Here is a 27,643-nt window from a genome sequence, read left to right as displayed (position 1 = left end):
AAGAACACGAGAATGACTAATTAAAATTTAAAATTTAATTCCTAATGCCAGGGGCGGACGTCGAGGATTTCCGATCGACGCACAAATTTTGTTAAGCTGTTAATGCGATTAAGGATACGGAAAACAGGATATTCTGGTACGGGTACCGCGTAGATTTGGAACAAAAATGGACGGATTACCCGGCGCATCCACCAATTTTGTACATGTGAACCAACATAATTTATGGCGTTTTTAACAACATGTGGGTCTTTTGAAACGACACCTTTCTTCGCGCCGTGACTATTTTATCAAGGTTTAGTGCTCGGCAATTTCATTTCGTCCGCCCGAAGTAAATATTTTACGAATCACCATTTTTCTGGGTCAGACATATAGTTTATTTAATAATAAAACAGTAACGATTTACCATTATCATCATTTCACAAAATTCCTTTTGTTCTCTTCCCTGCAGGCTCATGTTAAATTCTTTCGTGTTAACAGGAAAAATTTCAATCAATCACTAAGGGTATTATTCTGTTTATTTCAATTTCTCATTTCCATAATGAAAAATATACTCCTAATACTTTTATACTTTTTTTACGACATCACGTCGAACATAATTCCACCCTTGATTTAAGTTTTTTATGTTGGCCTATAATCTCGGCAGTCGTAAAATGTTTCTCTTGGTGATACAAACTGCATTGTTGGACAAGACAATAAAATTGGTTTCCTTTCGCTTATACCTCAAGTATGATCCTCCAGTAGAAAAGCGTTTAAGTATCGCGCTTAAATTTAGAAACTTTCTTTTATATGAGCTTTTATAGGTATAAAACTTTTAAGGTTGCAAGGAAACTTTCCTCAGCTTTCAAAACTTTCGCATTTTTCACGCAAGTTTAATGATCCGGTTTCGTCTGGACATTTTGATAATTTTTAAGCTTTTCATGCTAATAATAATTGACGAGGAAATTTTTTCAGTTAACAACGTCTGCAAGTCACTGCAGAAGGGGATTATTTTCTTTTCCATTAATTAAAACGTCGGGGTTGTCACAATCCTCTTAAAAGTAATTATAAGTAAAACGGCAGTGTTACTCAGGTATAAATTAGTGAGTGTGTCACCAAAGTTGCAAAGTGGGACACTGAAGCGACTAGAGCGAGGGTCATAACTTCACATTAAGGTGGGAAAACTCGGATCCAGACTATATTTCGTCCTGTTAACTATAATTTAAGGACCCTATCCTTAGAATACGATCGATCCTCAACATAAATATCGCTCTGTTTAGGCAAATATTGTTTCAGGATACTCCACATTCAGCAAAAATAATAATTCAGGCGGGAGCTTCCAGACTTTTCCACCACAAACAAATTAGCATGGATCCGGATGCTCCTTTGTTATTTATAGGTGTATTTCAACCTGCTTACTCTTTATTGTTCTCGGGAGATTAGAAACGGTCGTTGCTAGATAATGCTGGCTTTGTTTTGTCGTGAATCATTTAAATACATCGTTTTGCAATCGTTTTATAACCGAACGAACAGTATAATTTTCACATTGCTACCGATGCAGAATGAAAAGTAACAGGTTTTGGCAGAGCCGTGAATACCAAAGTTAAAAGGAGATCTTTAGTCCCAGTTTCAATAGTCTATTGAAGGCTGCTATCGGCTGGTATTGGAATATTTGTGTGCGCTGCGTTTGGTTAGGAATTTACGTGTTTATGAATGCAATTAAACATAATCTAGAATAATGGAACTTCAAATGTGTGTTTAAGCTGGAGATTCTCTCTACCTGTACACTGAAATAAAAATAACAAGCCAAATGGTGGATGCGCCACTTTGTTACCGCAGTGACAAAATTTATTAACAAAACTTTATGAAAAAAAAATTCTAGTTCCATTCCCAGTAAAACATACGCTCTCTCAGGTTGAAATATCGGAAGCGTCGTTCCCAAATAGCGTCATTTCCGCCAAAAAATTAAGAACATATGGAACGAAAAAAGAACCGATAGCACGAGTTTTCATCAGAACGACTACCTCTGATCCGTCATTAATTTCACCGTTGACTTCCCGACAAAATCGATGCGATTCCGTCGCGAACTGTCCGTAATTCTATATTATGAAACTCGGAAAAAATTCTAAAACACCATATTTTAACACTAATGCGAAATCAATTGTTTATGTCTTGTTGGCACTAAATAAGATTTATCGGTGCACTTTCAACCCCTCCAGGATTTATAAGCTGCTACAAACAGCTAAGGCTGTTATGGAAGTGAGGTGGTGAATGGCTCTGGAAAATTCGAAGTTTTATAAACGACAGTAGCAGCTTAAAAATTGTCTTATAGGTGGAAAATCCAGTAGAAATAGAAGCTACAGCTCGTAAAATGTCGCCGTCATGAGCTTGTGGAAGCGATACAACAAAAAAGAACAATTCAGCAAAAAATGTGTACAAGTGTTGTTATCATTGCTTTTTCTGTTAACTGTGAAATCCTTTTTCAGGAAATGTAACGAATTGAATTTAAATGCAAATGTACGTTTCTAGTAGAGGCGTTTTTCTGTTAAGAATATCCGGTTATACACTGGAGGGCTTTCACGGTACGAAAAAGAGCAAGTAGTTTAGATGTGCGCTTTTAACTGGTAACAACACAAGATTTTATGTAAATACAAGATCAGCGACAGGTTCGGAATTTAATTACTTTGAAAGAAGCACAACACAATCTAAACTGAGCAAAAGTTTTCTGGTCCCATCTCGGAATAACGGACACAATCGGCTCTAGATTCCTCGTTTGTGAGTCAAACTCGATGAAAGAAGGAGCATTACAATAAATTTATCAAAGAAATGAGGTCTTAACGAGAATGTCTTCAAAGAGAACCGTTTTCAAATCAATCTGTATTATAAGAAGACCGCAAAAAATGGAAATGAATTCGGAAATAAATTATTCATTCCGAGGACGATATCACCTTGTTGCAGTTAGAAATATGTACCCCGGTTGGAGAGAATTTAAAATGTGTAAAGCTTCCAGAACTAGGGTAAAAGCATCTAATATTCGGATTAATTATTCATGTGGAAGTTGACTTGGTTGCTATTTCACCGGGGATTATGGCAAGAAGACGCCTAAAAACGACACAAAAGTTCATTATGGGATGTCATCTACGCTAATAGCATCACGGATATTTAAACTCGGCAAAGGTTGCAAGTACGCGCAAAAATGCAAATACCGTTGAAAAAAAAATCCTCGTTACCGAGTCCGTTTGCGGTGATTTTTTACTTACCCAATTTCGCCCACGTCTATTTTAATCCAAACATTATCTCAACAATTTTTCACCCCACACACCTAATTATTCTTTCGATAGGATTTTTAGCTCATAATTTGACTTTGAAATATTATTGGAATTAAACTTCAATGAAACGTTGGGCCAACACAGCAGCTTAGATTTATCAAACACAACACCCACTCGTGGAAGGCGTGCGAAGGCCAAGCAAAAATTAAAAATACACCCCACTGCAGCAACAATGATCGGTTTTTTGTGGAAAAGTGTTTTTCCACCCACGAAAACTGCCATTTTACATAATTCATCATCAGGATCATGCCATTGTTCTCGTAATTAAATTTTCAGCTAAGCAGACACGTAATTCCCGGAAACGAGTAAAGAATTTCGCGTTATTGCGACTAACCGCTGAAAATAAAAGGGGATAAAAAAGAGGGCTGAATTAGCTGAAAGGACTGAGTTGAGATGTAAATTTTTTTCACTCCTACCGAGTTAAATCCTGTGGGTTTGCTTGTATTAAACACTGATCGAAATTAATTAGGAACCAATTTCTGTCAAACGAATTGTGAAAAACTTTCCGCAACAACTTCGTTGAGTGTTTTCCCGCCCTTGAGTGCTCTCGAGTTGATGGACCCAGCTGCCACTCGAGCTGGTATCGACCCAAAGGCGTTAAATACTGTTCAAAAGCAAAAATTTAACATAAAACTTGTTATCGATTCTGTATATTGTTCCCCGAGTATAAAGGATCAAAAATGTGAGGCGTTCTTTGTGTCTACCACCCAAAAACTTTCCGTACAATACCGCAAACTTAAGATTTCAATACAAATCGGACTCTTATCAAGTTGTGGTAAAAATGTTCGCCTAAAGCTGATTTTCTGCAAGTTCAACTTAAACACGAACTAATCTGAGGTAAGACGAAGTTATTTGATGATAGATACAAGTTTGTAAACTTATGTTTTGAGTTATAATTATTATCATCATGGTTTCACCAAGCTGCATTAGTAACGGATTAGACCCAACCCTCGCCTCGCGATGAAGCCTCATAATTTATACAGCGGTCCACAATATTGCCGAATATGAAGACACCCATCGATTTTAACCGAAGGCTGGGTTTTAAAACTTTAACCCGAAAACTTCAATGTCTTGAAAGTGGCATGTAAAACGAAACTTTAATGTAACTAAATACGAAACCGCCAAACTTATTAGAGCAATATCGAATTCTCCTTTTCTTATAAGCTCGTATTTACGTTGCAACTTTTTCCTGCAATAAACACATAAAACGGGTTTAAAAGACCTCTTATGTAAGATTTCTAGAAAAACATTTGCACTTAGGTGGAGACGTGACAATAAACATTATTATTATCTTCAATAGCTGTAGTAAAACATTAAATTCAACAGTGAAATGCAAGTTATTACTCCACAACTATGCAACCAAGAGCACACCCCACTTTAATTAATCCGAGCAGGCAAAAATAAATTTAATTTAAGAGCTGACGGAGCTTTTACTAAAGTTTTTAACAACATAAAAGCGTAAACTTGCCATGTAATAAACAAGCGAGCTGGTAAGTCATTGTTGCGACTTTTAATAAAACCGTCCAAATTTTCGCGCCTGAGCTAATTCAATATTGAGTAGAAAAGAAGAGAAATTGTAATTTATTTTAAAATTAACCTTTTAAATTACGTGAATGCAGCGCAGCTAAAAATGGTGGATGCGCCGGGGACAAATTTCAATTACCACTAAAAATACTCGAATTTATCGATTTTGCGTTAGTATCAGAGCTATAATGTATCGTAAAAAGGTTGGCGGGTTGATTATATCGTGTATCAGGGGGTTGTAACTTGCGAAACATGTTTGATAATTAAGGTAATGTAAGACACTAAATGAGAATATGTAAGAACAAATGCGCCACTATCTTCCATACGATTCAGAGCAATTCTACTTAAATTAAAATTTGCTTTTCCTTCATCAAATGAACTCTATTATTTCACATTATTGTTTACTTCCACGCCTCTTTTTCCCCCAAAGTGTGTTCTAGGCGCGACTCGCTTTACCATCTCTAACATTTTAAGCCGTCCCATTTTGTTCCACTTTCACATTATTTATGTCTACAAAAATGCATGCAAAGTTGAAGCAATTCATCTAAATCGCCCACCGTTTCTACGAATTTGCGGCATAGCTTAAGAAACGGCTTTTAAAGCGGCTCTTATCGGTGGCTGAGGCTTGCCAGAGTTTAGACGTAAGACATCCATATACGTCACAGTTTGATTGATGATGAACGGGTGTAACGACGGATCGAAGCAACTATGCAAGAATTCCGGGGGATAATCCGGTTTATTTGCCTCCTCTAAGTAAAACTGTACTAAAGCACGGCGTTTTGTATGGAGCCGCGTCATTTTTCTTCAATTCTAGCATTTGAGTGTGGGTGTTAACTCAAAAGTCAAACTGAGGCAGTGACAAATAGTGGATATTGTTAAGTTCAATGGAATTTGTGGGGTTAGACAATGTGGTTCTCAAATTGAATAGAACAGCGATGATAAAGTGTATAGGCGCTAAGAGCACGTTCATACAGTTAGATAACTACCTCCGACCACGGTTTTAGGGAAAGGAGCAAGTTTGTAGCGTATAATGCAAATATTATGTCTAGTTATGTGGTTTGTCTTGGAAACAATGGGTTTAGGGAACAGATGGCGGCCACGGAAATCGCCTTAAAAAATCAAATTACGAGAACACGGTTGAGTTAAGCCTTTGTTGGAGAACAGCGACGTACGTTTTCATTAATTTTCATAAAACCTCATCTATCATTTTGTTAAAGTTGGAATTATGTGCACGAAGAGAAAACTGGAAATTTTTGTGTCACATACAGTTACTGCGGAATTTAAATTAATTATATTGAATAGGGAGCACGCAACCATGAACAGTTGCATGTCTTCTTGCTTTGATTTCGAGGCAAAGACGATCACCGAAGCGTGCTCAAAAAACTCACCGTCAATTAAAGACTGCACAACATTTAAAAAATAAGATTAAAGAAAAACGACGTCGTTGTAGCGACTCTAACAACCAATGAGTAAACAGAACCGATGTTTAATTATTAACTTGCTTCTAGCAACAAATTATTACTTTCGTTGTTAGAAATGCCGTGACCCATACCGAGGTCAACACAAGTGCTTTAGCGATTTCCAGCACTGAAAAGCACAGCAGCGCACGAAACATTGCAATTGTAAACAATATCTTAAGAACGAATTTAATCTCATTCAACACACAACCGCCAACAAAATCGATAAGTAATTTATATAGCCAACATACACAACGGCTTAGTTCATTTCGGCGTCGTTAGAGAGCGAGATGGTCGGCCAAAACTACACCGTGATTGATTACAATAAATTACAATACCAGGTGTTGGTCGCTTCTACAACAATGTCACTCTATTCGCTTTTTAATTAGCTCTTCTTTTCAAGGTAATTACTGAAGAAAAACAGACGACAAACAATAAATCGAGACTTGAATGGAGGACACTCCGAAGTTTAATTGTCAAAGGAATTGGAGAAGCGATAACCACTTAACACTTATTTGCGGAGTTGGAAAAGTCGTCATTTTTCAGCTCGCTTTAACAGGAGCAAAACTGAATTAATTAAACAAATATTTTTTAATTAAACTAGGGTAAAGTCTTTAAACTGAAAGAACCAGAATTGGGGAATTACAAGAAAAACACAAACGTAATGAAGAAAATTTGTATTAGTTCGTCAGCATTTTGCTCATTCAGGAAATAAAGTCTCGATAAATTTCCGGTTCGCAATGGAAAAACGAATATTTTATGGAGGTCAAAAGACGTGACCTGATCTACTAAACTATTATAGCGGCTTTAGTGCGGTTTTTGTCACCGGAGAAGACAAGTTTCTTTTTTCTTGACGTTCGCTTGGACGAAAACAACATTCAGAAAAACATGCTGAAATAACGGGAAATGTACAATAGAACTGCCATAGGGAAAGTGATTGTTCCACAATTATACTGTTCGATAATTAGAGTTGATTTAATAATTTTTAATATTAATTAAAATTCCGCAGTTTGATGATAGCAAACAGAGATTGATCAAAGCGCATTTAATTATAATACGAAATAACAAATATAAAAGTAAAAATGGTGGATGCGCTGCTTTTTAATCATGAAGTAGAAATAGGGAAAAAAATAAATAATGAACTTAAATTTCAAAAGCATAAGTACTGAAAAGAGAGTCTGGAATCTATACCTTCAATTCGATTTTTTCCAAACTAATTCAATTAATGCAGCAGTTCTCAAACTAGGACGAACGTTCATGTCCCCAGATGCGCCCATTAGATTGAGTTAACTCTACTACTCTCCAACTTCCGTTAAAGACTATGAAAGTAACTTCGATGCGATGTCAATATTATCATCTTTTGACTACCCCGTTCGAGAAATGCAAGGCTTTTTAGCTGAGTTAATCGCTGTTGAGCTTTGGAAGTACGAACATAAGATTCCTTGTGTTGTTGAAAACTTTGACGAAACTTGGATGACTCGAATTCAACTGCAGAAGAAATTAGCATTGCATTTGATGGTAAAACTAGTAAAACCAGAGAACACAAAAACTAACGTTTGTGAAAGGATGAAAAGTGCTGCCATCATTCACCACCGGGTAATAAAAATAAAAATTATTTCACTTCAGAATTCCGTGCCGTCGACGTGAAGAATGCATGCAAAATAAAGAAACCAGTCGAGGTAACGTCTCGATGTCACCAATGTTATGAATCGAATAGAGAGGTCTTGTGGAATTCAAAGACTTGTTGAGAAAAGGGAGCTTTATTTGGGAGTGTCGAGTCCCAACAATAAGTATCAAAGTATCGATTTCTTTATTTGCATCTGATGGTTGAGACTGGTAACTGACGCTAATTGAAACCAGTTGTCTGTTACGCTCCTAATTTTCGCAATGAAAAAACGCAATCGATGCGTCATAGAAAGTGACATATGCGGATCCGGATCGATTAGATATAAAATAACGATAATTTAATATAAACTCGCAAATTGAATTGGCGCCCGTAATGAAATTTGGTCGGGAACGTGGGTAAGTTTCGTGGTAAAACTAATATAAATTTTGGTCCTCTTCTTGATGAGGTCATATAAACATAATTTGTCTTTAAAAGCACCAATCTATCCGCACTCCATTCGCCAACTCCGCTCCCTTTCTAACCTAATTAAGTTTTTTATTTTCGTCCGCCAAAAATTTTACGACCACCTAACTCATTATAAAGCGACTTAATTATAAAGTTTTGTTGGCAGTTGTGCCGTTGTGCAGCTATTCCAACAGCTTAATTATATGAGATCCTTATATATCTACCTACCGTGCAAACGTTCACAACGTTGGAAGCATGTAAATCCCTCCACCATCTTTGTTTACTAATGGGTTATCCCTTAATATGCAGAGCTAATTATGGACACAGTTGGGATTTTAACAGAGACGATGTTGCCAAACAGAAAGCGCTCAAAATCGAAAAACGAGCTTCATTACCAATTTGCCGGTGCAGAATGAGACGGTTTCTGCATGTAGAAAATCAATAAATGTTTCGATCAAAGATAAGGAAAGAACACGCCAGATCTGTAACCATTGAATGTTGGTTCAAGCAGGAAGAGTAAATATCGACAGCTGTCAGTGATGGAAGACGAATTGGTCGCGTTTCAATAGAAATCATATAGTCAGTGGTGGTATTTGACATGTAAATCCTTCGAATCGAAGAGGGAATTATAATGAAATAATACTAAATTGCAAAATCAATAAGTAAACAACCCCAGCAAAGAAATAATTGATTTTATCAACACAACGGGTTCGAAAAATTATTGACCATTCCTCGATAAACAAAAAGTAATCGTAAAAAGCACATAAATCTTCCCGAACGGTTTAAGATTTACGAAAGCTGCTTATGGATGGAGAAATAAAGCTAAATGACCCATTTATTCCTCACTGTCATCTCGATTAAGAGCAATTTATTTCGTTAAACACTCTTCTCCATCTCTTTGCTTTGTCTTATGCTAATTTCCACAGGGCGAGATTTTTAGATTTTTACCTCCACCGCACGATCAAAGTGCTCGCTAATAAACACGAAAATTAATTTTAAAAACATTTTGAAATCTCTTCTCGAGACGAGTGGAGCTTCGTGTAATTAAAGCACTAATTTGTAATTAGTTTTTAATTAGTACCATGATTATTTCAGTTTATTCACAATTAGGTATTTTCCATCATACCTAATTACCGTTCTCTAATTTTAGTGAAGGTGACTCAATTTAACCACTTTAAATTGAAAAAAATCGACGCGTTGAAAAAATCGACGCGTTGAAAATACATTAGTCATTCGCCGAAGAATACGCACAGTTTATTCAATTTCAGTTTTGTGTATTTTGACGTTTAATTTCCATGTTAGCGAGAGCACAACGCTCCAGTTAAGGCAATTTATTTGAATTGCACGTTTCATTTATTACCGGATTTTTTTGGTAAGGGAATTCACATGTATCCTAATGAAATTTTCTAATTTGTCGACCGGTGCATCCACCATTTTTCGATTTTATCACATCTATATCTTGCATATTCAAACAACAGCTTAACATCGTTGGGTTACTTGTGCAGCTACATTTTTAATTCGGCGCAAATTGGCATCTGCATAATGGAAATCCTGGTTTTTCAGCCTGAGTAAAAGCTCCTCGAAAAACGAAACCACCGATTGCATAAATTTCCATTTAATAACACATTTATTATATTGCAGATCACGTTTTCCTTGTTATCGACTCCAGTCTTGTCTTCCTGTTTGTACCCTTCCAAATTAAAAAAAGCGTCGCGGTAATTTCCCATCGCGATTACATTTTTTGCTTCTTAGCCTGCACGAAATTTATTCCGTTTGTCGTCCTTTGTGAAAATATTTAATCTATCAATCGCAAAGTTGAGACAATGGGAGTTTGAACAGTTAAATTGACATGTATTCTTAGTGACAACTTTTTATCGATCTTGTATTTGCAATTGAATAGGAAAATAAATGAACTGAAACTCTCTCTAACAAATTGATGTTCGGTTTTCATTCCCTGATACCACAAGATTAATGATTTGGAGTCTTCTAATTGTTCTATTATTACGACTGTTATTTGAAACGTGTTCGAGCGGTGCACGTATGATTTATAGAACACTACTTCTTTCAAAACACTCTCGTGTTGTGGATACCTGGCGCCTATCTGTCTGTGATGGGAAGATTAATCGCTCAACCTGGTATTTCAGTGTTACATTTCCTATTCTTCTTCGCAGATTTTTTCAAGCAATCTGACTCTTGTAGCTGCGAAGGAATCGACAAAAAATGAGCCTCCAACTCAGAGCTTACGAGGCGTCGTAAAAACTTCAACTTTTCATTTTTAACTTCGATTAATTTTAATCCAATAGTGCAGATAATGTTGAAGTTCAGTTTTGCGTCGTACAAAACGGCTCTTACCGTTTATCAATACAGCAATGGTAGCGCTCGTTTTTTCAAGTTTAATTACAGATTCATGTTTCCCCGCAAAAGTCTAACCCAAACAAAATTTAAGTATTCATCATAAAAAATTTCCACGTCCCGAGTAATTTTTTCGGTTCATTTGAATACGGGAGCCTAATATCAAATAACAATATCACACTGAGCCAGACGATTGCATTATGTTGTTCCCTGTTTTTGCTGGAGTTGGTTTTCATTGTGAAAGCGTACCGGTTTCTCGTTTCGTTTTGTGAAAAAAACTGTTTAGTGGACTTAAAAATTAGAATGTTGCAGATATAAAAATAGAATAAAAAGAGCTGCCGCGGCATTTTTTAATGCAAACTGTACTATAAAATTACAGAGCTCAACCAATTACCCCGTCAGATCTGGCATACGTGCCCATTCATTTCATAAAAAGTCCATAAAATTCAATGAAACTCAATTAACAATAAACGGCAGAGCGAAATAAATTTCCAATAAATATGAAAACAATTTCGAAGTTTTCAGGTTGTTAAAATTGTAGTAATGAGGTTATCAAAGTGTCAAATCCACGCCTCGCCAATAGGAACTAAACATAAATGTCAATCCCGCAACCTTCCATTAATGAAACATCAAATCGCTAGTTAATTTTGTAGGGGAACCCCAAGACAAACAGACACGTCCAACAACGTGGCAAGACTCCCCGAATTTCATGAATTTTATAATCTGTAATAACTTTTTTATTATCGCGACTCTGCTCGCAGCCGTGATATAAAACGTCCGGACTCTAAACGCATTATTTTTTTAATTTCGTCGTATTCGCTGTTACCGCATTCTGATAAATCGTTTGATAATGTTCAGGTAAGGGAAGCAAACTCGAGGCTGTAACATGTCGATAATGTTTTATTGTACGATGGCGCTTTGTGGGAGATACCTAGAAGAGAATCTCTGCATAGATGAGATACGTCTCACGGTTTACGGAATGATAATACCTGCGCTCGAGGTTATTTAATATCTCGGTAAACCACTAAATTTGAGTTAAAAAAATAATTAGAAGAGTTCGAGAGAGACATTAAAGCCAACACGGTTTTCGTTGCTCGAGGAGCAAAAATGGTGGATGCGCCGGTCACTTGTCATTTCTGTCAAATTAAGTCAGTCAAATTATCAAAATGGAGTTGGTCCATGTCCCCGTTGTTAGTTCTAAACTCACCGCGAAACTCGTGACCAGCACTATGAGTGAAGATATTCAAGATAATGAAGAAACTATTCCGTTAGACCTGGAGCAAGAAGTAACGTCCGATAAGTCTGTAAACAGTGTCCATATGCCCGTGCCCCCGTCGACACCTGCACCTAATTTCCACTTCCATAACATCATTGAAGGCGTTCCCAAGTCTTTCCCAAAACTTGACGATCTCAAGATTCCTTATATTCGCGAAGTCGGAATTAAAGCCGCCATCGACATCCTAAGCAAATATTTCTCTTTACCTGACTATAAACTTAATGCTATCCAGTTCTGGTTTCTGGACGTCATAACCGATTGTTTGTGGAAGCTACAGGACGAATTTCAATTTCCAGAACGCTACCAAAAGATTATGCTCGAATGGATCTTGCACGTTTTCGATTTGATTAGAGGTTTGTTTGTTTAATGTGATCCTATAAAGGTTGAGGATTTTGTAGATCCACAAAGAAACTTGTCGAGGAAGGAGTTTTTTCAGATTTTTAATGAAGCGATGATGATCGCGGATGAGAAAGTGCAAACAGGGTGCGAGATGTTGCCGACACCAGCAGAGTTATTCAGTTTGAACTATGACGAAGAGGAGGAGAAAATCAGTTTAAATTTTGAAAGTGTACAGAATTCGAGCTTCACCAATATAACACACGGAGACAGTTATATTGCTGTTGGTATCGATGAAAGCACGGAGATTTTTAAGCTGCCGGAAGCGCCGCAGAAACGATATCAGCGTAAGAATTCGTAAAAGTGTCTCTAAATCAATGTTCGTTCTAGATGACAGCTTGTCCCAGGATACCACGACGGGATCTTCCACTGAGGAAAGTGAATGTGGCTGTGAAGAGTACATTCCAGATTTTTACCAACCGGACGATTCTGTTCCCGCCAGATTTCGATCACACTCATCGTCTTCGTTAGGATCTGAAGAAGAAAGAGAAGATGTGCCTCCTCTGAAAGATCAAAGTTAACAGCTATTCGCAATTTCGATAAGTTAACTGTGTCTTGTAGAATTTCTGTGGAAACGATCGTCACTGTCTGAGTCGGAAATTCAACAGAGGAAGACACCACCACCTTCTGTAACGTCAGAAGTCAACCTGGCCCCAACTGATATAAAGCAGCACTGGGGAGACTATTTACGTGACCGTACTCAACTAATCCAAAACCTGGAAAAAAACGTGATGATCAACAGTTGCGCTCTGTCTGCAATCAAAGAATTCGTCTATGATTAGTAAGCGCAGAGACACGAACGTCTAAGTTTGTAGTTTTTCTGAAACTTTTCAGTACACGGTTATCAGACTCTCTCTTATGAACTCCTTTACGTCACTGACGCAAAAAATCAACACGGTGTGGAAAATCCCAAAGGTCCTGAAACAAGAACTCAGAAAACCGAAAGTGAAACGAGAGAAAAAACCGAAAAAGCACAAAAACAAAAAGCCTAAGAAAAAAACAAAGAAAAAGCACAAACCAAAGAAACATAAAAAGGCGAAACGAGCAAAGAAAGAAAAGAAGCCTAAAAAGCACAAACTGACGAAGGAAGAGAAAGCGGAACTTGCCCGTTTAAAACGCGAGCAACAAAAACAAGAAGAGGAAGAACGCATCGCGGAAGAAAACCGCCGCTTGCTCTTCCCCCTCAAAGACGCAACCGACGACGAATTTTTCAAGTCGATTTTTGACCACTGGGTTAAGCCCAAACAGAAAAAAAGCAAGAAAAAGAAATAAATCCAGCACGTAGCGCCACCTCTAGCGTACAACTAAAAGAAGCAGCAGGGAACCACAAACGCAAGACAGGAAACTTTGCGGTTAAATTTACATAACAGGTGTAATTTCAAATATCTGTGACGCCGTACATATTTTTAGTTAAAGAAAATAATTTGTCCGAAAACTATAAATTTAGATTGTGTCGCTTTCGAATAGAATCTATGCGTCATGGTTGTTACGAATTAAAGATGTCACGGATTTTATTGGTCGTTGGAAAGGCAATCAACTCAAGAAAATAGAACGACATGTCAAGTGTTTTTGTTTTGGTGGTTCGACGACTCAAAATTAGTGTTCAGGTTGATATTAATTCATCTAATGTTGATTCAAAATCGTAAAATTCTAAAAATATGCTGTATTACTTAAACGTGGGTCCGTATCTGCAATGCTGCATTAATTTAATATCCTAGAACGTTTTAATGTAGGTGTATGCATGGATAATAAATTTGATTTGAGTTTGAAGTATTTATTTCCGATATCACAGCCTTGATTTTTACTAATCTGCGTAATTCAACTACAGTTCTTAATCTTTGAATCTGAAATAAAACCGGAACATTCTTGAAGTTCATTTTTATTTAACTGTGAGCTCTAAAATACAGACTGCAAAATTAAAACCTTTGATTGTGAATACAAGAATTCTCTATAAGACTATAAATTTTGATTTTCTATTGCATTTCAGACACGCAGGAAATTCCCAAATAAAACAAAACTTGAAGCAGATAGCTGCATCTGCAATTGTCTAATGTGCTCCCATTTCTCTCAAGCCCCACGTGAATTACTTGGAAGCTTTTCCGGTATTATTTTAAAATGATTAACTACATCTCCCACGCCTCAGCTTGCCCCATCAAAAATACCTACATAATGATAATGTTCTCGCGTAATTTTAATGTCAAAACACATTAATTTTATTAAAATTTCCAATCCGTGCCATTTCAATTACACTATTCCTTAATAGCCTTGGCAAACTAACCTTAAAGCCATTAAGTGATCTCAAGTGGACACTAAAATCAATTAATTCAGGTTCATTGTTGTACAAAAAATCGGCGACACCGAAATGACAGCGTCCAACGTCGACAAAAATATTTATAAGACAGTAGAAACAAACGGCGTCATATCCTCGAGAGTGCAACTGTGTGGGGACGCCTGTATCTCCTAGACGCTCAGATATGCTGGTGTGCTTCGCGCCAACTTAAAAACAAAATGTGAAAATGTGATAAAAACGAGTGATGGAATCCGCGAGTGAAACAAACTCGGTTAAATCATCATCGCTGAAGACTCCAAATTCGGTGTCAAAGAAACAAGTGGATTTCGCGCGTGTTAGACCGACGTTGATCATCCCGCCTCCGGAGGACGAGAAATGGAGTCAACCCTACACACCGAGGTCCACAGCGACACCCAATTATGGCCGGAAACAGTCCATCTTCATTGACCAGTTGCATGGGATACAGAATTTTACCAAGTCGGGATTGGGGTTTGGCGAAAAGTCTGCGTATTGGTTGTACAATAAACTGAGAGCATGGAGCCGAAAATGGTTCACTCATATGTTTTTGACTATAGTTTTGTTGATATACACCATCGGCGGTGCGCTAGTTTTCGAAGTTATTGAAGGTAAGACCATGTGTTCCTCGTCTAAATAAACGTGTCCTAAAAAAATAGACTATTGTTACAAAGATGATGAATTGTGATTATAATAAATTTTATTTTGTCTTCACCTTGACGCTAATACACTCCAAGAGCCATTAGTCGGTACTAAAATTAAACTTGATGCAACACTTGTCACTTTTTTGATTGAAATCTACGCGTAAACATTTCTCCGTTCAAGCAACTCTATTTAACTTCGGAAATTCATTTTTCTCCGGCTCGAAACTGTTATATTAATTTTAACGTATGTGGGCTTTGTTTGGAGAACAATTCAAAATGATTCCGATAAATTATGTAATTTAGTATAATACAGCTTAAAAAAAGACCAGACGCAACATGGAATTTTGGCATCGACTATTCTCACGTCTATATCGATGTTTTCGGGGAATAATGCAATCTTTATTTAACAACAAAACGTGCTTAAAATGTAATCACTTCTTAAGTTTGGAGAAAAGTGGAAATTGAAAATGTGACGACGGTTCAAGAGGCGAAAAATTGGAGGGATGCCATTTGTTATCATTAAAAATAAATAATGGATTATTCGATCCGTGTAAAAATACTGCTTTGATTCATAGAGTATGAATAATGCTGTTGACACTAGAATGGTTTTATAAGGTGGTGCTATCATAAATTAGAGATATCTCCAAGGAATTCCGCTCTCACCTCAAAATTAAAGTCTGATTAAAACTAAATGAAGTCAGCTCGTAAATTATTATTTGTATATCTTTAGTGAATCCATAACTGTAAAACATGCTCATAAATATGCTTTTATTGATATTTTGAACAACATACAAGCCATAAAATTTTGGAAACTGTGAAATTAACAGCTAAAACGTCGCTTGTTTGTAAATCAGAAAATTTAAACGTCCTTTAAAACCCAATTAGTAATATTGCTCCAAAAACCTAAATCCTGCAATAATTAAATTCACGGGATTCCGATATGAAATTAGAAATAAGACTTTGTAACAAATACCAAAATAACTCAAACTCTTGAATCAAAAATGAAAATAACTATTCCAACCCATGGCCGAACGAAATTCAACGAAGCCAGAAATTACATAGAAAAGTTTGGCATTTCATCCAGACGTTCACTTTTCTCAAAATACTAATCTAATCCAAATGAATCACCGAAATCTAGAAGATGATTTTTCCAGGCCAAGCTGAGTCAACCGTCGAATTAGATTTAAGAAACGCAAGAAACGAACTCCTCAAAGAGCTCAAAGTCACGTCTGTTCGAACACCTCTGGAAACATCGCTAGAGGAGTGGATCGGCGAAGCTTCTAGACATATTCAGAAGCAATACGAAGATAGATTAGAAAACCATTACTCTGCACACAAACTGGCTGTGATTAATGGGATAGAAAATAAAGTCTGGACGTTCTGGAATTCCGTGGTCTTCTGTGGAACGGTGTACACAAGTATAGGTAAGATTTAATTTAAGGCGGTACTGATTACTGCTGACTAACCATGATAAATCAATAGTGTTTATCTCTGGATAGTTGGATGTCAGGCAAATATGAGATATAAACGGAGCCAAAAATGTGTCCACCTAAAAATATGACGGCGGTTGACCCACGCTTCGTCGAAGACAATGAAAAGTGCAATGTTTTGACACCGGCGCCTTTAAATAAACAAGCAAAAGAACTTCTTGGTTTACTGGAAGGTACAATTTATCATCGGGATATAGGCCGATTTCATCATCACTGCAGTTCTGACCTAAAATCTGAACTTGGCAAGAGATTTCGAGAATTTGCAATCATTGGAGGGATTATAGATAAAGGTTGCAACCTTGTGACGTCTAGAGAGGTATTTCTGACCACCATGACCCATTTCCAAGAACTTGAGTGATGAAACCATAAATCAGAAATTTCTCGCGTTTAAACATTCGCAAATTACAATGTACTTCAATCACTTTTATGAATTCTGTGCATCTTACGAGCCATTAAAACATCAAATTTATTGGCGTTTAAAACTTGTGGAGTTTAGTAAAACATACTTAAGACACTCATTTACTAGTAAACTCGTAAAGTTGAATAAACAAATGTAGGGTTCAATTTCAAAACTTTCTTTTGAGAAAAAAAATCCTTCAAATGAAAGAATACAAACAATGAAGTGGAGGATGATTCTCAGTTTTTGATTACCTTGTTTACAATAAAAATAAAATTGCAGGAAAGTTAAAAATAACTCAGAAAATGGAAATTGGAAGTTCAGCGAAAAGCGAGCCAAATAAAAGCGTCATTTTACAATTTTTATAACTGCCACAACACGTGTTGAAATGTACAAAAATTTCTCAAAGAAATTGGAAATGTGTTTTACACGCTGAGGATCTGAGGAAATAAATTACATGGCATTTCACACATTTCTAGATCGTAAAACTGCAGTAATGTTCAGGCAATTCTGCATTCGCATTTCAGAAGTTTATATTTAGTTACTGGAGACTACAGAATTTAAAAAAGTGTCAGTATTCATCAGATTATATTGAGCTAACTTTGAAACATTAAATGTTTGGACAAAAATATCACCCCAATTTATTTTTTTAGCGAAATAAACACTGTTATGAGTTTTAATAAAACCGAATCTATAATACAATTTGCGTCGGTGTGATATAAAACAGTTATAAACTGATGACACGTCTTCTATCCAATAAAATTTGGTGCAGTTTATTTATTTTATTCCAAAAAGAAAATCATATACAACACTTTAGGTTTCCAAGTAGTAGTAGTTTACTACTAACTCTGAACACGTGCGGAAAATTGGAAAATGTCTACGTATTTTCACACCACATTGACACATCTTAAATAATCTTAATACCACAATTCTGACCTTAAAACCAGTCTGACGTCAAAATCCAATCATTCTTTGTCGAAAATAGTATATTTCAATATTTCACTTATCCCAATTGAATCTAATGGAAATTACGGAAATTACGAAATCAAAAGATGCAAATCAACCTCTGTAACATTTATCGCTCTGACTCACATTTTATTTCGTATACACGAGAGTGTTTATTTGATCTAGAAACTAATAATTACAATTTTTTTGATAGGACATGTGCAACACTTTATTTGCAACTTTTATTTCTTGTTTAGATGCTCGCTTCTAAAACTGACCTATTTTAAACAGTGAGATATACAACCAATCATACACCTGAACAATTTTAGCAAATGGAAATCACACCTGTTTAACCACCAAAGTCGTTTGATGATTTCATGCTTGGCTTTTAATAGTCGCGACCAATCAATGAATTTAACTGCCTAAACTACGTATCTCCGAAAATATTCCAGTATAATTTGGACCATCATAAAGTTGTGTTTATATTCCGAATCCCGCATATATAAATAAAATAAACGAATTATTGCGTTTATTTAAAAATATCTTCTGCTTCCTAGCTCCATCTGTTTCGAATGCCACAAAGTTTAAGCTAAATCCCGTCGTAACTTCTAAATTTAACTTAGTCTCGAAATAATGGATACACCGCCAGCACCTTCCGAAGATCCAACCGAAGCAAATGAAGCCAAAACTGAAGAAAAAGAAATCGACATGGCGAAAATTGAAGCGATGGTGACTCCTGAGCAAGTGCATAGTGCAACGATTGCGAAAAAACGACGGACTTTCACGAAACGACGAAGTGGAAATCGACGAGACCAAACTCCCGTTAAAGATATAGAAGAAAAAGGAACGACCACAGATGAGGAAGTGGTAGAGCAAAGACCGAAAACGCCCGAAAGGAGGAGAAGGAAGAGAACTTTGACCAAACAAGATGGGACGAAGTCGGAACCGGAAAATGAAAAAACAGAAGAAGGGGAAGATGCACCTGTTGCTAAAACTGAATCGACGATCAAGAAGTCGCACAGCTTTTCCAAGCAAGTGATGGATGAGTACAAGAAGATGGAGAGTTTCGGGGAGATGGCCCAAGCTGAGGTAGTGAATCTCGTGAACAAGACGAAGAAAGGAATCTGCGCGGCGGCTACACGAGGTCGTGAGAAACTGAAGAAGTTTGATAAAGACGAGGTGAAGCGGAGTCAGTCTGCGCCTCATGGTTTCACACAAGAGGAGTTGATTGAGAGCTTCCGCAAAGCTCAGTTACTGGACAAAGAAACTAAAGACGATGAAGAGGTGCCGAAAGCTCCAGAACGCACTCAAAAACCTCCAGAAAAGGCACGAAAAGACTCCGACGCCGCAGAAGAGGTTTCATCTCCAAAACCCTTTAGACCGGAAGTTCAAGAGTTTGTCCGACAAAGAAAGAAGCAAAGAGGTGTAACCTCAACAAAAATCGTGGAAATTCTGGATCCAAGAACCTCCAATGTGGTCGCCACCAAAGCTGTTGTCAAACCAGATTTCCGAGTCAGGCAACTCTTCAACGTTCTCCGAGTCTTCACTGTCAAGGAACTTAAAGAGAATTTCCGAACGTTTAAACAAGACATGAAAGATGAATGTCGAAGGATACGGGTATTGAGGAATAGATGCATGTGCGAACTCTTCTTGATAATGGTTTTCTGTGGACTTGGGGGATACATCTTCAAGTTTGTGGAGGGTAGCTTCGAATACTTTTACAAATGTGGAGTTAAACGCGTCAAAAGAGACTTTATCGACCTGTTGTGGCTCAAGAGTCACAACTTGAGAGAAGAAGACTGGAAATCTTTGGCAAGATTAAGACTAAGAACGTTCGAAGAGGAGCTCCACGCTGCTCATGAAGCCGGAATGAAGACGTACAGTGGTCAAAGATCATGGAGTTTCCTTAACGCAATAGTTTATTGTATTTCCATTGTCACAACTATTGGTACTCTTAAACTCCTCTTTCCATTGTGTTTCAATGTTGTCTTTACAGGTTACGGCCACATTTACCCAGAGACGAAGACTGGGAAAGCTCTGACCATCGTTTATGCCATCATCGGCATTCCTTTATTCCTGTTGGCTTTAACGGACTTCGGTAAGCTCTTCACGAGGTGCATCAAGTTTCTCTGGTCCTTCGTACGACGACTTTACTACACTGGAAGCTGCCGCAAAGTCAGGAAGACTGCTCATGTTAAGGTAAGACTTTGCGTTTTTTGGGTTACGAATGTCTTTTTTTTTGCTTTTAGGAAATTGTAAAAGGGGCCCAAATGATGTACGAAATAGCAACTTTCCGTCGCCCCTCCATCTTTAACGACGCAGAAAACCCAGAAACTCCCAGTGACCAAATGGACACTCCAGTTACTCCAGCAATCTCGAACTTCGAAATAGATGACGAATTCAATTTACCTATTTCGCTCGCAATTTTTATACTTTTAGTGTACATTCTTTTGGGTGGTTTGATTTACTGTCTCTGGGAGGGTTGGGCTTTCTTCGATTCCTTTTACTTCGTTTTTGTTTCCATGTCGACTGTGGGCTTCGGCGACATGGTCCCCAACAATCCAGTTTGTATGATCGTATCTATTGTTTATTTAGTCTTCGGGTTAGCACTTATGTCAATGTGTATTAATGTTGTACAAGATAAACTAAGTAACACTTTCAAAGAAGCTTCCACTAAGATTGGTGCCACTATTGGACTTTCTGTAGTTGATGAAGATGGCAGTATTACCACGATACCTCCGGACAAAGTTGAAATACCGCAAGTACATGATTCCAAGAGCTTAAAGAGTGTTACAGGGAGCGAAAATAGCATCAAAGTTAAGGAGAGTTAAGTTCAAATTCCTTGTTTTCCAGTTTGTACAGTAACTGTAATTAGTTAAGTACAACTCTTGTATTTGCTTAGTGTCGTAAATCAGTGAAAGTTTACATTCGGTTGAAATAAATTACTCATTGTACGTAAACTACCTCAGATATTTTTTGTGCTGGTTAAATTTATGTGCTTTCTTTTGTAGGCTACTGACGTAGAGAAAATATTTGAGGTGATGGTATGTGTACGCTATGTAAATTCGTAAGTGCTGGGGTATTATGTCAAAATAACTAAAACTATTCTGTGACCTTAAGAGTGATAATATGTTAAATAAGAAATCTTCCAATTCATGTCGAAATGATAAATACATTTTAATACGAAAATAGACTGGTTTTTATTTCCTAACTTCTAGAAGTGACTGAATACTGCTGTTGAAATTAATTTGAAAAAATTGTTGGGATAAAGGGCCATCTAGTTCAAAAGGGCACAACTAAGCTTCGTTTATCATTGATTAAAAAGAAGTAATCTCAACTTCTTTCAAACCGCGACAATTCAAAGATTATCTTAATGTAAACAAGAAAATATTAATAAAAATGTAACAGTAATTTCCCACTTCCCTTTAAGTCCAACTGCAGAAATAAAAATAATGATTAACCCGGCAAAATTCCCAAATAAAGCGCCGAATTGTGAAAATCCCGACCCACATTTGCGACAAATCAACAATAGCATATCGCACACATTTACTGCAACACAAAACTGTCTCCCATTCCGCCGAGATATTTATATCGAGAACGTGGAAACAAACGGCGTCACAACCGACAGAGACCATTCGTGTTGAAGAGACGTCGGGACGCTCTGTATCTCCTAGCCGCTCCGTCATGCCGCGTCGGTGGCCTCCCATAAAATGTGAAAAGTGACCTTCAAAGAAAACCACGAAATGGAAACAAACAGTGAATCGAACTCTATCAAATCAGTTGGAACTCCAACATCGTTGAAAACACCGAACTCAATATCACCACCCTCTAGAAAACAAGTTGGTTTCGCGAAAACTAGACCGAGGTTGATTATCCCGCCGCCACAGGACTACAGGTTCGTACAGTTTCCGGGGACGGCAGGGGTTCCTGGAACGGCACAATTTACAGCGGGGATACCAGGATCAGCGGTGCATCCGGCGTATTTCAAGAGGCAATCGGCGTTTATCTTCGACCAGTTACATGGGATTAAAGATTTGACTAAGTCGGGACTTGGGTTTGGTGAAAAGTGCGCTTTTTGGTTGTACAGTAAACTAAAAAAGTGGAGTAAACAATGGTTCACGCATATGTTTTTGACTATAATTTTGGTTTTGTATACGATTGGAGGAGCGTTCATTTTCGAAGCAATAGAAGGTAAGTTTTATTGGGCTGTTCTAACTTGCATCACGCACCAGAAATATTGCTTAATGCCCATTAGCAACACCATTAGCACCAATTCTAAAATAGCTCAATCATGAATTCATAACTTTCAGGCGCCCACGAAGACGCAAAAAACAACAAAACACAACTTAATCTCCAGCCGATTGACGTAAGAGCTTCCAGACTTCAACTCATCTTAGAATTAAGAAACCTATCGATGTTGCTTCCCAAAAACTTATCAGACAGCGACTGGACCAAAGAAGCGGAAAAACTGTTTGAACAACACAAAGAAGTACTCATCCAAAACGAACAAAGGAAGCGAGAGATGGAAAAGCAGAAGAAAAAATGGTCTTTTCCTAACGCTGTTGTCTACTGTGGCACTGTCTACACCAGTATTGGTAGGTTTCTAAATTCCAGATTCCTACGTATGACACATCCCTGGTAAATCAATTGGATTTATTTCAGTGTGACATGGGGTCACTTTACAATTTTATCTGCCAAGTATGTGTCTAAAAATATGACGATGTTGACCCACGCTTTCCAGACATAGCAAATTTGAAAAGCTTATTAATCCAGGAAAAGTTGTAAACGTTGACAGGGCATTTTCACAGCCGTTACAACGCCCATTTATGTTGTAAGTCTAACTGTCTCTGATGCAATGTAGGTCAGTTTCAACACAAAATTAGAGGATTTTGCCTGTGCGTAAATTGATTGTAACAGCCAAGAACCAAAGGCTTGAAGTTTGCCGCAATACGACGGAGAGATATTGATTAGAACTCAGGGTAAATCTTTGGCCACCAATGTTTTGCTAAACATGAAATTATCACATAAATATTTCGAAAGTTTTATTTGAACATGTGGAGCAAAAAAACAAACAAGTTTTCTCTCGTTTTTCTTGGGAATTAGTCGAACTCGCATCACCGCAGCCGCCAAAAAGTTTTGTTCCAAAATAATTAGTTAAAATTGTATTTTTAAATTTAGTTCCATGAAACGCGTGTTTTGGCGTTTTGCATGAGCACTTCCTTTGTGCTTTTTTCGTTGGGTTCGTCTATTTAAATATATAGTCCCAGAAATTTTCTCAAATTCTTCTTAATCCATCGAAATGTAATTAGTGTGATCGTTTATCGCAACGTCGGGATTTACAAACAGTTAATTGATAGCTTAATTAAAAGCGTTTTATTCGCTTATATTGAAGGCAAACAAACTAAGTTCAAAGCATCTCCTTTCCTTGAAATTATTAGTCGAGTTGTTTTCTTTGAATGGATGCATCAAGAGTTTCGAAATTTACGAGGAAACATTTATGAGTCGTCGACATAATTTAAATCTGACCGCAGAACTGCGAATGAAGATTCTAAAACCAAACCCAATTTTATTTTAAGATACGTCCAAATAATTATCTCTGCTCCATGATTCATGTTCATTTTTACGATAAATTTCAATGTTTATTTTCAGGCTATGGCCACATCTTCCCTGAGACCGCTTCTGGTAAAGCCATCACCATCGTCTACGCCCTGATCGGACTCCCTCTTTTCCTCATCGCTTTAACCGACTTCGGCAAACTCTTCACTCGTTCCATGAAGTTCCTGTGGTCTTTCGTGCGCCGCGTCTACTATACGGGAAGTTGTCGCCAAGTCAGAAAAACCGCCCATGTCGAGGTAACAATCGATTTCTTTACCGTCGATTCTACTTATTTCTTTTCAGGACATCTTCAAAGGTGCTCAGAAAATGTACGAAATCGCCACTTTCCGACGTGCATCTGTATTCATCGATCCAGAAAACCCTGATTTACCTCCACAAACTCAAATTGAGACCCCCGTTACTCCTGCGTTATCAAATTTCGAAATTGATGACGAATTTAACCTGCCAATAACCCTTGCGATTGTTGTTCTGATTATTTATATCTTCCTCGGAGCTTTAATTTATTGTATATGGGAAGGTTGGCCCTTCTTCGATTCTTTCTACTTCGTTTTTATCTCAATGACCACCATTGGATTCGGTGACATGGTTCCGGATGATCCCGCTTGCATGATCGTTTCCATTGTGTATCTAGTCTTCGGCTTGGCACTCATGTCCATGTGTATTAACGTCGTCCAAGTCAAACTTAGCGATACTTTCAGACAAGCTTCTAGTAAAATTGGGGCCACTATTGGAATAGGCATTGCAGAAGACGATGGAAGCATTACCACAGTACCTCCAGAAAATGTAGAAATTCCACCAGTTCACGAGGGTAGAAACCTGGCGAACGGAACACCGACAGAACCGAACGATGAGAAAGTTGAGAACGATGAAAAAGTTACGAAGGATCAAGCGGAGGATGAAAAACAGTCATAAGTGGGGTGGTGTCCTATTTTTGAAACTTTCTTTATCGCAACGTGTATAGAATAATCCAATATTCACAACAGTCGTGTGAAATGAAAAAAGTAGTTTTGCTTCAGTGTCCAGGAACGAAAATATGGCTAGTGATAATTTAGAGTAAATATTCTTTATTTTGTTGTGTTCTTTTAAAAATAAAATTTAAAATCAAACAATTTGGTATGTTCTTTACTACACCATTTCCAAGTGTAGGGGAGAGGGGGGCACCGGGGCATAGCGGGGTAACACCCCTGCTGCTCAAATCAAACGCCGTGAAAAAAGTCGAATAGCGTGTTTTGACTGGTTGACAGTTTACTATGTGAGTTTTATAAAACAAAGTGTGAAAACCTATATGTTTTATAAAACAAAATGTGAAATTCAGTGTTTTCGTTAAAAAATTCGCGAAGTTAGGGTGCAAGTTTTTTTCAAATCTAGTCATATAAATGTAGTGGCAAAATATGATGAACCTGCTCATTTATGCGCAATATGCGTTGATGCCTAAGTAATTTTAGAATGTTACTTTTTCTAAGTAGGTACACCGTTATTCAAAAATTTGATTTCCTCATAGGGTACCCCACTTTACCCCTAGGTGCGGGGCAAATCCCATTTTTCAAAATAATGCTCACATGTCGTAAGTTTTTTATTGTTTTCAAAAAAAGTACAACAAAAATCATCCGCAATACACTAATCTATGATATTTAGTTAAAAAAATTGTTAATTTCTATTATTTTAAGATGCGTGACTAATTTATTGTTAAGTTCCCCACTATGCCCCCCTCACCCCTATTTCAGAAAGCGTCAATTGTAATTCAAATTAGTTTAATTTCAGAAAGCGTCAATTGTAGTTCAGATTAGTCATGTTAATTTCAGAAAATGTCAATTGTAATTCAGATTAGTAAATTGTATTTTAGAAATGATGACTTGTAATTCCGATTTGATATAATAAATTTCAAAACCTCATGCAAAAGATGCCGGTCCACGACGAAATATTGCAATGAAATCTCACCAGATGGCGCAATCGATATGTCAACGATAAGGTCACTAGATGAAAACTTCTCTTTTATAAAACAGAAACTTTGATCTAGTGACCTTAGTCAACGAAAGGGGGAAAACAAAGGGCGGCATTTTTCAGCACGACAGATAATATGAAATTAACGATAGAAACAATTGAAAAATCGACCAAATTATCAGTTGCAAGACACTATTTATATAGAACGACAAAATAAAAGATTGAACGACGTGAAATTTTATTTCCCAGTAAAATAAAAAAATCGGGCGGCATGTTATATTCATCAAGACAATAAAGATATTCTCTAGGAAATTAATTGATTCTACCTGGTTGTTTAATAACTTCAACGACAGAATGCAACAATGGCAGACTAAACAATTTTTTAACGACATAAATTTTAATTTCTCGACAGGCACAGCAGAACAACAAAATAAAACCAGCAAACGGCCGAACGTAGGAGATAGAAAAAAACTCAAAATCAAACAAACAAATTTTCAAAATATCTTGCACGACAGTTGGAAAACATTAGTTTGCCGTTTTTAATAGATTGCACGACTGGTATAGTTCGTACAAAGAGTTTTAAAAAAGTGTACCATACGCGCGAAATTTAAAATGACAAAATAACCCCAGGGCTGCGTTCATAAAAATCACTCTGTGTAAAATGTGACACAAAAGCGTTCATAAAATGTACATTTTATAATATCAACCAACTTCTCCCGCACCAATGATTTTGGTCAAATTCCTAAATCGGAAAAGAAGCACAAGATCTATCCAATGGACAAATTTGAGATCGATCGTACTAATTAGGAAAAATGAGGAAAAATGAAAATAAACTTTTTGAGATTTTGATCGACCATAACTCAGTTATTTGTTGTCGAATCTGAATTTAAATCCCAGATTTGGAATCTACGGAAAATTCTGCATACACTGGTGTATAATAACTCAAGTTTACTCTAAAAAATAAGCGAGATGTCGATATCAGAAGTTTGCATAGTTTTGGTCATAAATTTTTGCAAAAATTTGTAATTTCGACTTTTGAAAAATCTATGAACTATTTCTTATGTAAAAACTCGTGAGAAAAACGATGGCGCAAACCGCATCTTATTATCTGCAATAGTTTCTGAGATATTGAGCACGAATTGTTTTGATTTGACAGAATTTATGTATTGGGTTGTACTGTGAAAGGGTAGTTTTACGACTGTATGTTGGCACTGGTGTTGTCATCATCTTGTCATCAGATGACGGACACTTGACAGAAATAATAACAACGATGAAGTTTATCAATTTTCGATGAATTGCATTACAAATAAAGTGCTATTGCTTTTTATTCCATTGTGATTAAAAGTTTAGGACTTTAACCTCACAACAAACTAGGTAGACGAGACATTTATTAAGGATACAAATGTAGTGGTGCTATTGTTTACAACGAACAGTTTGAAATGTGATAATGCCTGTTAATACAAATTAGGAAGTTCTGAATTTTGACAAAAACTTGAATAGGTGCATAGTTTTTTGTTAAACCTAGAAAGTGTAAAGTAGCTTGATATACGAAATGTATATCATTATCACTTAAGCAAGTTCTTCTAGTTCGTTGTTCGTATTAATCGCATGAATCGAATGAAGATAGTACCAGCAGTACATTGGTCGTAATTTCAAATAACAGTCCTCGTTTTTGTAAAAAACATCGCCAGAGTCAATAGATGATATAGTAACCTCAGTTGACATATACCTAGTAAATTTTATGGCCACATTATGAGAGGGCCGGGCAGTACTAATCCTTGCGATTGGGAACCATAAATGAGCACGAAATGAGTCCGGGCCTATTCAACCATCGGTCAACCCTCTACCTAGAAGTTTGTCGGCTGCAGTTTACAACACCCAGTTTTATTTCTATGGGTGGTTTGACTTAAGCCATAAAATGTTT

At 37.0% G+C, this 27,643-nt stretch overlaps 4 protein-coding genes across 4 annotated transcripts; all 4 read left to right on the top strand.

Moving 5' to 3' along the window:
* The first annotated feature begins 11,777 nt into the window (after positions 1 to 11,777).
* Positions 11,778 to 13,848, top strand: LOC148168162 (uncharacterized). Its single transcript, XM_088046182.1, has 7 exons — positions 11,778 to 12,338; positions 12,384 to 12,668; positions 12,712 to 12,897; positions 12,943 to 13,162; positions 13,197 to 13,636; positions 13,693 to 13,733; positions 13,792 to 13,848. Exons 1-7 carry the CDS (start codon positions 11,876 to 11,878, stop codon positions 13,846 to 13,848), a joined length of 1,692 nt encoding a protein of 563 aa, XP_087902308.1. The 5' UTR covers positions 11,778 to 11,875.
* An 869-nt stretch (positions 13,849 to 14,717) lies between these two features.
* On the top strand, positions 14,718 to 16,898 carry LOC148168161 (uncharacterized). The gene is made up of 3 exons (XM_088045790.1): positions 14,718 to 15,297; positions 16,485 to 16,754; positions 16,813 to 16,898. Exons 1-3 carry the CDS (start codon positions 14,916 to 14,918, stop codon positions 16,827 to 16,829), a joined length of 669 nt encoding a protein of 222 aa, XP_087901916.1. The 5' UTR covers positions 14,718 to 14,915; the 3' UTR covers positions 16,830 to 16,898.
* A 1,581-nt stretch (positions 16,899 to 18,479) lies between these two features.
* Positions 18,480 to 21,353, top strand: LOC148168160 (uncharacterized). Its single transcript, XM_088045789.1, has 3 exons — positions 18,480 to 20,110; positions 20,159 to 20,361; positions 20,412 to 21,353. The coding sequence occupies exons 1-3, from the start codon at positions 18,796 to 18,798 to the stop codon at positions 20,991 to 20,993; spliced, it is 2,100 nt and encodes a 699-aa protein (XP_087901915.1). The 5' UTR covers positions 18,480 to 18,795; the 3' UTR covers positions 20,994 to 21,353.
* Positions 21,354 to 21,770: 417 nt separating this feature from the next.
* LOC148168159 (TWiK family of potassium channels protein 18-like) lies at positions 21,771 to 24,887 on the top strand. The gene is made up of 4 exons (XM_088045642.1): positions 21,771 to 22,353; positions 22,473 to 22,757; positions 23,812 to 24,014; positions 24,061 to 24,887. Exons 1-4 carry the CDS (start codon positions 21,906 to 21,908, stop codon positions 24,688 to 24,690), a joined length of 1,566 nt encoding a protein of 521 aa, XP_087901768.1. The 5' UTR covers positions 21,771 to 21,905; the 3' UTR covers positions 24,691 to 24,887.
* Positions 24,888 to 27,643: the final 2,756 nt, after the last annotated feature.

The sequence above is a fragment of the Gnatocerus cornutus genome, chromosome 9, assembly GCF_029298725.1.
Source record: "Gnatocerus cornutus isolate USDA-ARS CGAHR chromosome 9, icGnaCorn1.1, whole genome shotgun sequence".
Taxonomy (NCBI): domain Eukaryota; kingdom Metazoa; phylum Arthropoda; class Insecta; order Coleoptera; family Tenebrionidae; genus Gnatocerus; species Gnatocerus cornutus.
The sequence above is the reverse complement of the archived record's forward strand: the minus strand, read 5'-3'. Positions and strand labels throughout refer to the sequence as shown.

What these genes read in the sequence shown, in the direction of transcription:
- LOC148168162 (XM_088046182.1), top strand. Translation starts at nt 11,876, where the DNA reads ATGGAGTTGGTCCATGTCCCCGTTGTTAGTTCTAAACTCACCGCGAAA. An exon ending in AAAGAATTCGTCTATGATTA is followed by an intron (nt 13,163 to 13,196) that starts GTAAGCGCAGAG and finishes CTAAGTTTGTAG; the next exon opens with TTTTTCTGAAACTTTTCAGT. An exon ending in TAAGCCCAAACAGAAAAAAA is followed by an intron (nt 13,637 to 13,692) that starts GCAAGAAAAAGA and finishes TACAACTAAAAG; the next exon opens with AAGCAGCAGGGAACCACAAA.
- LOC148168161 (XM_088045790.1), top strand. Translation starts at nt 14,916, where the DNA reads ATGGAATCCGCGAGTGAAACAAACTCGGTTAAATCATCATCGCTGAAG. An exon ending in AGTTTTCGAAGTTATTGAAG is followed by an intron (nt 15,298 to 16,484) that starts GTAAGACCATGT and finishes TGATTTTTCCAG; the next exon opens with GCCAAGCTGAGTCAACCGTC.
- LOC148168160 (XM_088045789.1), top strand. Translation starts at nt 18,796, where the DNA reads ATGGATACACCGCCAGCACCTTCCGAAGATCCAACCGAAGCAAATGAA. An exon ending in TTCCATTGTCACAACTATTG is followed by an intron (nt 20,111 to 20,158) that starts GTACTCTTAAAC and finishes TTGTCTTTACAG; the next exon opens with GTTACGGCCACATTTACCCA. An exon ending in GGAAGACTGCTCATGTTAAG is followed by an intron (nt 20,362 to 20,411) that starts GTAAGACTTTGC and finishes TTTTGCTTTTAG; the next exon opens with GAAATTGTAAAAGGGGCCCA.
- LOC148168159 (XM_088045642.1), top strand. Translation starts at nt 21,906, where the DNA reads ATGGAAACAAACAGTGAATCGAACTCTATCAAATCAGTTGGAACTCCA. An exon ending in CATTTTCGAAGCAATAGAAG is followed by an intron (nt 22,354 to 22,472) that starts GTAAGTTTTATT and finishes CATAACTTTCAG; the next exon opens with GCGCCCACGAAGACGCAAAA. An exon ending in GAAAAACCGCCCATGTCGAG is followed by an intron (nt 24,015 to 24,060) that starts GTAACAATCGAT and finishes ATTTCTTTTCAG; the next exon opens with GACATCTTCAAAGGTGCTCA.